Source organism: Zonotrichia leucophrys, chromosome 7 (assembly GCF_028769735.1).
Source record: "Zonotrichia leucophrys gambelii isolate GWCS_2022_RI chromosome 7, RI_Zleu_2.0, whole genome shotgun sequence".
Lineage (NCBI taxonomy): Eukaryota > Metazoa > Chordata > Aves > Passeriformes > Passerellidae > Zonotrichia > Zonotrichia leucophrys.
This window is the reverse complement of record NC_088177.1, coordinates 12,328,452-12,341,879: the sequence shown is the minus strand read 5'-3', so window position 1 is coordinate 12,341,879 and position 13,428 is coordinate 12,328,452. Positions and strand designations below refer to the sequence as shown.

Here is a 13,428-nt window from a genome sequence, read left to right as displayed (position 1 = left end):
TGGATATTCTTCTTTTGGGTGGTGTGGTATTTGTACAAAACAACTAAAAAGTAACAGGATGTTTTGATTTCTTTCTTTTCAGGAGTGTTTGGAGTTTTTTAACATACCTGAAACTCAGTCTTCTCATTATTTTTTAATGGATAAGCGTTGGAATCTCATTCATTACAACAAGGTGAGGCAAAGATCACATCCGTGTGACTTTTCATCTTGCTTCTTTTTAAACGTCAGGGTTATCTAAAGGAGAAAAAACAGCCTATAAATAGAGTTCTGTCCTGTGAGCATCACATCTTTAGCTGTGTGTGGTAAAAGATTGGAATTTGAGAGAAGAGGGAGAGGCAGAAAACAAGAATGTCTAGTTTTGTTAGAACAGATCAGATTTCTCTTCTGTTTGTGCTCTGTCATGATGCCTGACACTGTCTGAAAGCCCCTGCCCTTCAGGAAGGGCTAAAGGGCCCTTTTTCCCATTCTGTTGAGTGATGCCATAGTGATGACATTTGTTTAAAATACACTTTTTTCCCTTTCCTGGCAGACCTACGTCCGTGATATTTATCCTTTCCGGAGGTCAGTTTCTCCCCAGCTCAACCTGGTGCAGATGCATCCAGAAAAGGGTCAAGAGCTCATTCAGAAACAGGTAACTCATACCTCTAACCAGAAACAAACCCTGAAAATATTTTTTTTCCCCCTTTTAAAGGCTTTTCCTCATGCTGCATGCAGATCAAAAGAAGCAGAAGTCAGGTGAAATAGCAGTAGCAGTCTGGGTGAAACCTGCCTTGGGGCCACATATTCTGTACATTATTAAGGAATATTAGAGTGCGATGTGAATTCCCCCCTCCCCAGCTCTGTCCAGCCAGTTTCCTTATAATGGATCATTTTGCAGAAAATTTAAAAAAGGATGTGCAGGAATGTGCTTAAACATTATGCATTTAGTATTAACAGTTGTGTTTTTGTAGCCAAAAGTCAGCTATTGTAGCTGTGTTCTTACTGTGAGTAGGAAAATACCATCATGAGTGGTTATAAAAGGCAGCTGTAAAGCTGCTTAACAGCTACTAGCAGCTAAAATAATGGAAAAGAAAGTCAATGCCATCTCGTATGTGTAAGGCACAGAATAGGACAATTTTTCATGTGCTGCATCTGTCAGTAGAAAGTCAATAAAAATCTGAAATTACTTGGGATCAACTTGGATGCTTCCCTGACAGAAATTACTCTGGTTCTAGCAGGTGTCCCACAAATAAATGAGTTTAATACACTCTACATGATTCAAAAATGCTTAAATGGGCTTCACATTTTTGTCAGGGCATTATTTTGCTTTCCACATTTTTATATTTAGAGCACTCAGAGCCCAAAATATTTCTAAGGTAAAACTTGTATCACACCTTTGCTGGCCTCTCTGTAGTCATGCAAGATGTTGCTGGAAAACATCCAGCTCTGACCACCTTGGGGCTTACATTAATCTACAGAAAAACCCATGGCAAAGTTGGAAATTGTTCCATAACCACTTGGGGTCCTCCAGAAGACTGAAAATGTTGTTAGATTCCATTTTTACAAACACAATCCACCTTGGAGACCTGGGCTGGAGAACAGTGACACACAAATTCTTGTAAGAGGGTGCAGCACCAGCCCTGTGAATTTCACTGTGATCCTCTGAGCTATGAGTGCAGCATCCTTTGGATCAGAGCTGTCAGAACCCAAGAAATTCCTCTAGCTGCCCTGGAGGATTCGAAACCATAACAGAGAGCTCAAAAACCTTAGCACAGAATCAAAACCACCTGTGCCTTTGATTTTAACCCATAGAAACAATTACCAACTTTGTACAAAAAGTTACAAACCACGAGAGTTTGATTAACATAATAGTGAATTTATCACAAAGTAGAAAAGTAGAATTTTGGAGTTTTAGAATGAAGATTCAAGAAGCAAAACAGAAGAATTTAGGCATGCCCTATCCTTCCTCCTACTTCTTCTTAGTCTCTTCTACTGTGATAGTAGCACTTCCAGATTAATTTAGAGACAAACTGTCTAACATAAGTAATAAGTATTTAAAATTATTGTAAATCAAATACACGTAGTTTTTAGTATAATAAGATAGCACACTGACCACTGAGGGTGGTCAGTGTGCCTCAACCTGACCTGCCAGACAGACCTTGGCAGGTCAGGGAAAAAATGTTACAGATTAAAAAAAAATAAACAACCTTGAGAATGAGAGCCAAAGAATGCTGTCTTATTCAATCTCAAGGCTGGGAAAAAAAGACTTTCTAACACCTCAGAGTCATCTCAACAGCAGAAACCTCGTCAAGAGCAAGTCCAAGAAATGAACCTGCTGAAGTGTGCGGATATTTTAAATGTTTTTGGATTGGGTTGACGTAGCTCTTTGCCTCTGTTTCCCTGCCAGGTGTTCACCCGCAAGCTGGAGGAGGTGGGGCGGGTGCTGTTCCTGATCTCGCTGACGCAGAAGATCCCTCCAGCCCACAAGCAGTCCCACGTGTCCATGCTGCAGGAGGACCTGCTCCGCCTGCCCTCCTTCCCCCGCAGCGCCATCGACGCCGAGTTCTCGCTCTTCAGTGACCCCCGAGGTACGAGCCCCTGGAGGGCTGCACAAGGCACACAGAGTTCAGTTGATGCCTCAGGGTTTAGCTTTTGTATTTTTCAGATTCTGTATGGCTTTAGTGTGTGGGTCTGGCCTTCATATAAAGGGATAGTGAGCTCTCTTCACAGAGTAGGGAGACAAAACAATTCCTTCTTAAGGACAACCGATCTAAATCTCAGGCCCAAGAGCATAAACAACATGGAACTGAAGAGAAAAAACAAGAAGGATGGGACTTCATGGACTGCAGCTCTAATATGCTAATGGACCAAAATGTATAAAAATGCGAGATCTCGTGACCAAGCTCTCTTTTGCTTCTATCTTGGAGCCATCCAGGCAGAGCCATGACTGTGGGTCCGGTACTGCCAGGGTGTGGCCTTTGAAGGCTCTTCAACAAATGTCCTCTTTATTCCTCTGAACTCTGTCTAGCCTCTGTTCCAGCCCTTAAGGCACCACAGTGAGTGCTTCATTTGCCTTAGAAACACACAGGCTTGCAGCTTTTCTGGAAGCTGATGAATCTCTTGCTGGGGAAACCTCTTGCTGGGATACAGAGCTGCTGGTTTGTAAGCACAGCAGCAGAAAGGGCTTCAGTGTTAGAATTCTCCACACAAGGCTACTTGCTTTGGACCCAAATGAGAATAAGTTTTAATTGACTATTAAAATTATGCATGAGACTACCTAAAAAGAATTTCTCAAAGTTTTTTGCCATCTACTTTGAGGAAGCAGTGGACATCCAAGGAAGACTGAGCAAATTTTGCAGCAGGGATAAAGAAACAGTCCACACAGAAACTTTGCTCTGGATGTAAATCAGGTTTTCCAGCCTGATACTAAATAGGTTAAACAGGCCATTGTTGCACAGTGGTAAGCATTGGCAAGTTCCGTACCAGCCCTAAAGGCACTTGATTTCAGAAGCATTATTGTAACCCTGCATCAGTTTCCTGTACTGTGTGAGTCACCTGGGACATAAAACCTGATCATAAATCTACACAGCCTCTGTGTGGGGCAAATGATGCACATGCAAGCTCAAATCTTCCACATTTTAAGAGGAGTGTCCAACCAGCAGATTAATGAACTGTGCGATATTTATCATTCTTCGTCTTCATATTGGTGCTTTCAGTCGAGGTTTGTTCAAGCCCTGTGGGCACTTAAAGAAACACAGGATGGGGGAAATAATTTTTAAAAGGCAGAAGGATGGTCATGGGGTTGTGGTGATGGTTGTGGGATGGTTCTTGCAGTGAGGTGAGGCTGGCTGTGGTGGACAGAGCTGACTGCTGCTGGTTGCTCTTCTCCCCTGCAGCCGGCAAAGAGCTCTTTGGTCTAGACACCCTTCAGAAAAGCTTGTGGATTAAGCTGCTGGAAGAGATGTTCCTTGGCATGCCCAGTGAGTTCCCGTGGGGGGATGAGATCATGCTGTTCCTGAATGTGTTCAACGGTGCCCTGATCCTGCACCCCGAGGACAGTGCCCTGCTCAGGCAGTACGCCGCCACCGTCATCAACACGGCCGTGCACTTCAACCACCTCTTCTCCCTCAGCGGCTACCAGTGGGTGCTGCCCAGCATGCTGCAGGTGAGCCATGCCCAGGGGCAATCCCAGTGAGTGCTGCCATGTCCTGCTGACAGGGAGCAGCTGCAGGTCGCACCTTGGCAGGGGAATTCTTGCCGTGAGATGAACTTCCCGTGAGTTCTTCCCTGTGAGCCTGGCAAAGGTTGCCCAGAGAAGCTGTGGTTGCCCCATCCCTGTGAGTGTTCAAGGCCAGCTTGAACAGGGCTTGGAGCAGCCTGGCATAGTGGAAAGTGTCCCTGCCCATGGAACTGGATGGGCTTTGAAGTGCCTTACAACCATCCTGTGATTCCATGATGGAATTGACAACAGGGAAACTTCGATCTGCTGAGTCCTCATGAGAGCTTTTAGATTCCCCAAGAAGGCAACAATGGGATGGCCCAAATTAGCTTTCTGTTTCCTACTTGAGTAAATTACTAAACGTTCTGTTCTCCATTGTGTTAAGTAAATAAATGTCTGTTTTCCTTTCTCTGTATTTCCACACAGAAATGTGAAATTTCTGAGCTATTCTTGGCCCTTAGGCATTTCTCCATGGTTTTTATTTCAGGGGTGGCTGAAGTTTGGGAAATAGTTAAATTATCTGGATTTACTACTTGCTAATTGAAACTAAATCATATTGATTTTTAAAGTATGAAAATAACTCAAAACATTTATGAAAAACTGCATGTTGTCTTTTCTTGTGAGGGATGACAAATATTGGAAGTGTCAGAGGTGGAGTTTCTCTTCAATTAGAGACGATCAAATGAGCTGATTTTCTTTTCCTGTTGAAAATCAGCTACTGAAAATAAAATATAAAAAATATTTCTTTTAAACATAAAAAGGATTATTTCTGTAGGGCTCAAAGGCAGTATCTAAGTAGAGATTTAATATTATAATGCAGATAGTGAAAAGAAGAGTCCCTATACATGTTCATTTTCACTTAGTTAACAGAGAACAATTATTAGACCCAGTGATTTGCTTTGGCTATCTAAACAAACTGTGTAGTAGTTGGAAAGTCAGATATCCATGATTAGGTAAGTATGAATTGGATCCAGTTAAGCAGTGCATGGGTTTATTAATGAGAAATAAGACAATAAGACATGAGAAATAAAATAGTCTAAAAACATAATTTGAAGTTGTCAACAGTAACCACTCAGTCCTGCAAATGATTCTCACTTCATTATCACTTCATATTGAGAGAAATTAGTTTGTAATTCTTTCCTATCCTCACCCTCAATTATTGTCAACTGCTGAATTATTAAAATACCACTCCTAGGAGATAAAAAAGAAATTGCAAAGAAAAGGGGCTCTCAGGCAAAGATATGGGAGTAGGAATAATAGTTCTTCTTTAGGGAAGAAAAAAAATAACGTAAAAAATGTGTTAATACAAACCAAGACTGCCAGAGTCAGAACAGGAGCTGCCCCCCTGTGTGTCAGGGAGGTGGCACAGCCCCATGCCATGGTGGCTCAGCCCTCCTGCAGTGCCAGCTGTGGTTCTGCTGGAGCAGGGACCCTGCACAAGGGGGGAGTTTTCCTCTGCAGCTCCAGGGGTGCTGGAGATGGGCCTGGGCTCCCTCTGGGAATGCAGGGGAGGAGAAAGCTGCTCCTCTGGGAATGCAGGGGAGCACAAAGCTGCTCCTCTGGAAATGCAGTGGGCAAAGGCTGCTGTGCTGTTCCAAACCTCAGATTGTATCCAGGTAGGAATGCTTGGCTCCTCCCCTGGGCAGAGCATCTCCCAATGGGATGATGGAATTTTATCAGCCATGCAGGGACACTCACTAGCCCTGCATGGCTGATAGAAGAGAGAGATCTCGTGGAGGGAAGTTTGGTTGTGGAAGAGATAAAGAAAACTGCCCGATGAACAGAAGAGAGCTGCCCCACCTCTGACAGATGGGAATGGAACACACAGCCCCAGGCACATCTTGTACCCTAAGACACCAGGAAATGCATTGCCAGGGAGGGGTGGTCCAGTCTCCACCCCTAACAGTGTGTTAGACAAACCTGTCAGGAATGCCAGTGCTGTAATTGATTGAATCTGGGCTCAGGAGATGCAGAGTTGGAGCAGAGGCTCCATGTGCTTTTCCATGTGCCCAGGTGTACTCTGACTACGAGAGCAACCCGCAGCTGCGCCAGGCCATCGAGTTCGCGTGCCGCCAGTTCTATGTCCTGCACCGCAAGCCCTTCATCCTGCAGCTCTTTGCCAGCGTGGCCCCTCTCCTGGAGTTCCCTGTGAGTCACAGCCACCCTCCTGTCTGGGGGGAAGCCTGTGAGTGCAGTCACCCCCATCAGAGGTCACAGGCAGAGAGCACCTGGTGATGCACAGAACCAGGTCCAGATTTATTTCTGCACGCTTCTGTGCGTCACTTGATGGAGCAGGGTGCTGAGATGGCAGAGTGATGGTGTCCAGGCCAGTAAATGTGGTCTCACTTTAAATTTCTATGGATAAATGTATTATGAAAGGACTTATATGGCTATTTAAATGAAGTGGTGTTTGCAGGGGTCTCAGGACAAGGGAAGAGATGAGAATCTTGACTCCATGTTTCAGAAGGCTGATTTATTATTTTATGATAGATTAAAACTATACTAAAAGAACGGAAGTAAAGGATTTCATCAGAAGGCTAGCAAAGAAAGGAACGGAATGATAATAAGATCTTGTGACTGACCAGAGTCTCAACACAGCTGGACTTGTGATTGGTCATTAAGTAGAAACAACTCACATGGACCAATCAAAGATGCACCTGTTGCATTCTACAGCAGCAGATCATTATTGTTTTTCTTTTCTTCTGAGGCTTCTCAGCTTCTTAGAAGAAAAAAATCTTAACAAAATTATTTTTCAGAAAATATACCCATAACACTTGAAGAGTTATAATGGCTTATGACTCTTTAAATGCAAATCTCTTCTGAGAATCCAGCAATAGGAACTAAAGGCTTAATACCAAGTTTTTAGTACATGTGAAGTCTAATACTAGATTAGTCGTGTTTTGAAATATTCATTAATGATGTTCTAACATTTTAGGCATGTTAATGGGATCTTAATTTGAAGTCAGCACACCTATCTTTGTCCTTCACATGGCAGCAAAGATCTGTGTGCAGTTGTATCAGTCTGTTGAGTCAGGCAAGGCTCACTGGTTGAAAGCAATGAGTTCCTGAACTCCATGTGGACCCTTTGTAAAAACCAAAGGTTGTCCACACCTCCAGATAAACATTCCTGCTGGGATGACACGAATGTCTCTTGTTGGAACAGGATGTTACAAACAATGGAACCAGCAAAGGAGTGTCAGCTCAGTGCCTGTTTGACCTGCTGCAGTCTTTGGAGGGAGAGACTCCAGACATTTTGGACATCTTAGAGCTGGTGAAAGCAGAAAAGCCTCTCAAGTCATTAGGTAATAGTAAAGCACCCTTTATTCACTAATTCTGGTTCATTGTTTATTGATTCAACGGACATTTGATGCAGCATGATTTCTTCAGAGCCCTTCTCTTCTTTAGGAATGTCCTATCTGTCTCCTGTGCCTCATGGGGCTTTTAAGATTGACTTTATCACCATCACTCTTTTGATATTTTCTGCAGGACGACAATTATTAATTAATTTTATTGCAAAGCTACTTTTCCTGCTTAAAGCCTTCTAGTCTGAGACTAGCCTCTGGCATTTTGAATTTTAACATGTGTGTGAGTGAAGAATGAAGATGCCTGATAAACTGTATTATGCTGATAAGATCAGTGTCATCCTCTGCTCCACATGGACAGGAAACAGAAGCATCCTCTCCTGTGGGCAGACTGTGACTAGTGGAGGATGATGGATACAATTCAGACACCCAGCAGTGCTGAGCTCCTGGGGAGGCTGTTGATTTATCATAAAGCAGAATATATATGGCTCTATGGTGTTTCCAGGGCATTCTGTCTCTTGATAGTTATCCATGCAATGCTGCATTTAAGAATTTGGCTGCTTTGTGATTTTTCCTGATTTTTATATGAATCTTCAACTTGTTTTCCAAATTTGCACTTCTCTTAAATACTGGTTATCTTGATGCACTGTGAAGCCTGTCTGGCCTTGGAGTTAAAGCTTTGTAATAAAGTGGGATTTTATGATACAGAAAGTTTTAATAAGTGGTACAGAAACAGAAGATATTTCTTCCTCTTCGTGGATTTTACCAAACATTTGTATAAAATCTTTGAGGTTTCTGTGGAGAACAATTAAAAACATCTCTGAAAATTCTCAAGTATGAGTTGATGATGAGACTGTAGGTGAGTATGTTGTGTGTCTGGTATCTTCCATATGAAGATGAGAATTATTATTTACATGTTTTAGGACCTTAACTTTGACTTGGGCTCCTGCATAACTAAGTCATTTCTGAAAACAGGACTATAGTTCTATTACAAATATTTTTCTTGTAGAAATATTATTCTTTCTAGTTTCTTAGTGCCCAAAACTAATTATGCCCAAAGTGATATTTGTAGTATATAACTTAAATGCTTTTGAAACCTTTTTCTGAAATCACTAGCAAAACAGAGTCACTTCTGTCCTGGCACCCCTGTGGCTATGAGTATAAAAGGACTTGATTTTTAAGAAGTAAAACTTCTGCCACCACTGGTGCATCAGCATCACTTTTTGTGTGGTTGGAACATCTAAGAAAAAGCATAGGGAGCATAAAAATTTTCATTAATTTGACATGTGTCCTTGCCATATCTGAGCTTCAGACTTAGCTTTTGATGGGTGATGTTTGAAACAGGACTCTGCAGGCATTTTGCTCAGCAGCAGGTGGCCTGCTCAGAGCTGTTTCACCCACTGAGTCCCTGGGCAGTAGGGTTCAGGTAGGAGTGCAGCATTTGCTCCTTTTACAGAGACAGATTTTTATCTGTCCAAAAGCCTATTGGGCATTGTTAACATGAAAAGCAAGCAAGAGGAGAGGGGGCAAAGGAAATGTGTTAGCTCCTTTCATACTTAGTGTGATTGTGTGATAATCCTCTCATATTGCTTTACTCCCTCAGACTTCTGCTATGGGAATGAAGATCTGACCTTCTCCATCAGTGAAGCCATCAAGCTGTGTGTGACAGTGGTGGCTTATGCTCCTGAGTCGTTCAGAAGGTGAAAATCTCTTGTCTTGATCTGTGCACACTCAGAAAAGGCATAAAAGCTGCCTGTGGTATGTGAAAGCAAGGCTGGCAAATTGAGGCAGAGGATAAAGAATTCCAAGTGTGGGGCTTCTCTGAGGCCACGCCTCTGCCTGTTACCCCCTCCTAGGGGTAACACCAGCTCCAAAGTACATCTGTTAGTTTGCAAGAGGGAATCTAGGAAGAAAAGAGTCTTTGGAAGGGAAAATACTTGTTAGCAAATGGATGACATATTTGGGAGATACCTGAAAGTCCAGGGGGTTTTTAGTAGTAGTAGTATTGTTGTTGTTATTGTTGTTATTATTATCATTATTGTTATTATTGTTTCATGCATCATCTAGTTTCCCCCTGAAGTTCCTAATCCAATTGCTTTGGTTCATGACTTCTAATGAGAAGCAATAAAATCCTTGCCTAATTACAGATCTAGGGACTTCAGATAGAAACCTAAGCCTCTACCTAATGTGAGTTGAGGAATGACAAGATAAACCAGGCCAATATTGTTATTTTCCCAGCCTGCAGATGCTGATGGTCCTGGAAGCCCTGGTTCCCTGTTACTTGCAGAAGCTGAAGCGCCAGACCTCTCAGGTGGACACGGGGACAGCAGCTCGTGAGGAGATCGCTTCCATGGGTGCCCTTGCCACCTCTCTGCAGGCCCTCCTGTACAGTGTGGAAGTTCTCACCAGGTAACACACGTGGGCCAAGGGGCTGAGCCTGCAGGGCCTGAGTCTGTGCAGGGACAGGGAGTGCCCAGGAGGCCACACACAGCTTAGCTTGAGTTTTTCAGATTGGTAAAATTGGTGCAAGTTCTCAGAGGAAAAGCAGAATTTCTGTGTTTGTTAGATTTAATGTGCAGTGTGCTGTTCACCTTCTCCCTGCCAGGCCTATGACAGCCCCACAGATGAGTCGATGTGACCAAGGCCATAAAGGGACCACAACAGCAAACCACACCATGTCAGCAGGTGTGAACACCAGGTAAGGCTTTTCTTTCTTGTTTTCATTTTCGGAAACAGTTTTGTTTGTTCTGTTTGATTTTCTTAGTAAGGTAATATCTCAGACAGCTTGAGAGAGTGCTCTGGGTACTGTACTGTGGGAGAAAACAGTCACATCCAAAGAGCACATTCCCCAGGACTGCATTTCTGATGATAACCAAAACACCCAAGACCAGGATTTTTAGTTTAAAACCACAGAAGACCAGAGTATCAAATGGAGGGCACACATCCTAAATTATTAATTCCTCTTTCTGCCCTCTAGAAATATATTGCTGAAGCTCTCTCATTCTCTGCTTTGCTTCCTGCTGAGTCCAGTGTCAGAGTGACCGGGGGGCAGAGCATGCTTGCCCAGCAGAAGGGTCAGATCCTTCTGGCCTTGTTCCAAGGGGCAAAACGCCTGTACAAACTCAAATTGCCCATCAGCTGAGGCTCTCAGACACTGGCACCTCCTCTAGTTTTCTTTTGTTCCCTTTCCCATTTCCTTGTGCATTCCTGTGATCTCTTTCCTTCACATTGGTCTGGGGATTTTTTGCAATTACAGATAGAACAGGCGGGGTAGCTGAGAGCTTGACAGAAGTCAAAGTAATGCCTGGAAATATTCTTGTCCTTCTTAAAAAAACCCCAACCCCAACAAAACAAAACACCAAAGAGCTTTCTCACAGAAGAAGGAAGCAAAGAAGGACATGGCACCAGTGAACTGTAATTTTGATCCTTGGCAATAGTGGCCATTCCAGTTAGCCTGCTGCAAAATAGACAAGGCCCCTGACAATTTACTTGGTCATAGAGGAATGGCTTAATTCCCCACTAACATTTGGGATTGTCAAGTTTTGGTTTTTTTTGCAGCAGGCATCCCTGCTTTCTCCTGGCCAGGCTATGCATTAGTGTGCTAAAAATCTGAATGGTTGTGCTGGAAGGGGAATTGTAGCCTAGCAAAAGCTAGAGTAGCTGTTTTTCTGGAGTTTTCCAAGTTATTACCTATCTTTTTTCCCCCTTTTTTTTATTCAAGGGATTTAGAACTCAATTTCTGCATGGATCATCCAAGGGCTATTATGTCAGTTTATAAATGTGTACACATCTTGGTTGGTAACTCCTGGCATGAGTCTGTTCTATTCAGTCATGGTTAAAACATGGCTTTGACTTTCAATCCCTGCTCTGAGAAGCAGATAAACTCCAGACATGACAAACCAGCAGATAAACCAGACACGTTGAAGTATGAAGTGGGCCATTTACTTCCATATGTATGCCATTTACTTCATTTGCAAGATTGCTCACTCTAAGGAGAATAAGGTGTAATGGAAAATAGTATTTTATTATCTATCTGCTGATTTTGGAGAGCAGTTAAAATGTATCTGCTGACAGACAATGTAGACATTCCCAGTGTAGTGAGACTCAGGCATCTTGACTTACATTTCCAGATTTTTCTCATTATCAGATGTTCAGCTTCTGATCCAAAATATTTTTGCACTGCTCTGGGTTTCCTGCACTTGGTTCTTCTGTTGTGTTTTCATTGCAACAGACATCTGCTAGCAACAGCAGGAGTCTCACAATGTTAGAATGATTGCTGTTCAAGCCTTGGACATGGTAGCCAAGTGGTGCAGAGTCTATTAATGCTTTCTCAAAAAGAAGTAATGAGAGAAAATGACAATAAAACAAAACAAAACAAAAAACTGAAACTACTCTGAGGTATTCTTTTCACTTGGTGAGCTCTGGTTTCGTGAAAGAGATTGAGCACTGAGGTGAAAATCAGTAAGAGAAATCACTTGAAAGATAGCTGTGGTTTTTAACCTGAATTTTTCCTTTCAGAATAAGACAAGTAACTCTAGGAATATGGTTTTTTGATGGAAGTTGGGAGATAAAGGCATTTCAGTGTGATCAGTATAGGCATTATTCTAGTGATTCATGATACCACCTGAGCATGATGCACAAACCCCTGGGCTAGAACAGTGTCACTTTCTTCTAGAAAGGCAAGTTTAGGCATTACTAAGTTGCTGTTTGCAACCTCACTGTTTCTGTTTTCCCAGGTACCCAGAACAGGGAGCCAAACTACACTTTATCAGGTACAGTAAAATTTTATCCCAGTCTCCCCTGATGTGTGATGAAACATTCCCACATATGGTTGCTGTGACAGGCAGCTTTTTTTCAGGAAAGGTATCAAAAGATAGTTGATATAGAAAATATTTACATTTTTAGCAAGACTTGGAAGATTATAACTTCCCTTTTTTTGTTTCTCAATTGCAGATGCAACTCCCTTTCTTTCAATTGCAGAGGAAAGCATCTGTTGCAAAAAGAAGATGAAGAGGTTGTTGTAATCTGTCCCTGATGATCCACAGCATATAATAAATACTGTGTCTTACTTTGTATCCTCCAGGGAGAACCTTCACCTAATGGAGGAGGGCCAGGGCCTTCCCCGAGAGGAGCTGGATGAAAGAATTGCCAGGGAGGAGTTCAGGAGACCCCGGGAGTCGTTGCTGAATATCTGCACAGAGTTCTACAAGCACTGCGGCCCCAGGCTGAAGGTTTTGCAGAATCTGGCTGGTGAGCCCCGAGTGACTTCTCTGGAGCTGCTGGATGTGAAGTCCCACATGAGGTATTCCACAGGCATTCTGCTTTTACTTGTTCATTTCATTCCTTTCTTTTAGCTCTTTCTTTCTCATAATAACAGATGGAATCACTTTTTGGTTGTGTAGGTGCATGCTTTTGTCTGAAACACGCAGAGGCTGTTTTGGATGTTCCTCAGATTGTACTGATGCTGCTCGTGTATAAAAAAGGTTTCTTAAGCTTTCCTCTGGTCTCATTCTGGCCCCCACCTGAAACAGCTCCCTCTGATGTATGAGGACAAGATAAATCTGTCTGTGCAGGGCAAGGGCTGGGGAAGCTGCCCACCTGCTTGAATACAACATTTATCCTCTCCAGTGGCACTCTGCACCAGAGACAGCAGCTCACAAGCAAGAAAGGCACAACAGCCATTTTCAAAGTGCCTGAAATACCAGGAAGGATGGGACAGAGAGCATTTACAGGCCTAGCACTGCAGCATGTGATGCAGCAGATGCACAAGTCTTTTCCTGAAGTGCTGCACTGAGTCCAGCTCACAGGTTGGATGCTCACTGCAAATGGTTTCACGTGGTGCTGACCTGGAAGACATTTGGGGTAGGGCCTCCTGGCACTTTGGGCCTGAGTTTCTGAGTTTGCTGTTCATGGTAAACACAAAATAAC

At 43.0% G+C, this 13,428-nt stretch overlaps 1 protein-coding gene across 12 annotated transcripts in view; it reads left to right on the top strand.

The window, feature by feature from the left end:
- UNC80 (unc-80 homolog, NALCN channel complex subunit) overlaps nucleotides 1-13,428 on the top strand; it is a 122,682-nt gene that overhangs the window by 78,121 nt on the left and 31,133 nt on the right. For all 12 annotated transcript variants that reach the window (XM_064718786.1, XM_064718785.1, XM_064718790.1 and 9 more), the window contains 11 exons: nucleotides 83-172; nucleotides 530-631; nucleotides 2,387-2,567; nucleotides 3,876-4,144; nucleotides 6,212-6,346; nucleotides 7,362-7,500; nucleotides 9,104-9,200; nucleotides 9,739-9,909; nucleotides 10,106-10,198; nucleotides 12,237-12,272; nucleotides 12,584-12,802. In XM_064718786.1, the coding sequence (XP_064574856.1) occupies nucleotides 83-172; nucleotides 530-631; nucleotides 2,387-2,567; nucleotides 3,876-4,144; nucleotides 6,212-6,346; nucleotides 7,362-7,500; nucleotides 9,104-9,200; nucleotides 9,739-9,909; nucleotides 10,106-10,198; nucleotides 12,237-12,272; nucleotides 12,584-12,802 (1,532 nt within the window). The remainder of the gene's footprint in view (nucleotides 1-82; nucleotides 173-529; nucleotides 632-2,386; nucleotides 2,568-3,875; nucleotides 4,145-6,211; nucleotides 6,347-7,361; nucleotides 7,501-9,103; nucleotides 9,201-9,738; nucleotides 9,910-10,105; nucleotides 10,199-12,236; nucleotides 12,273-12,583; nucleotides 12,803-13,428) is intronic.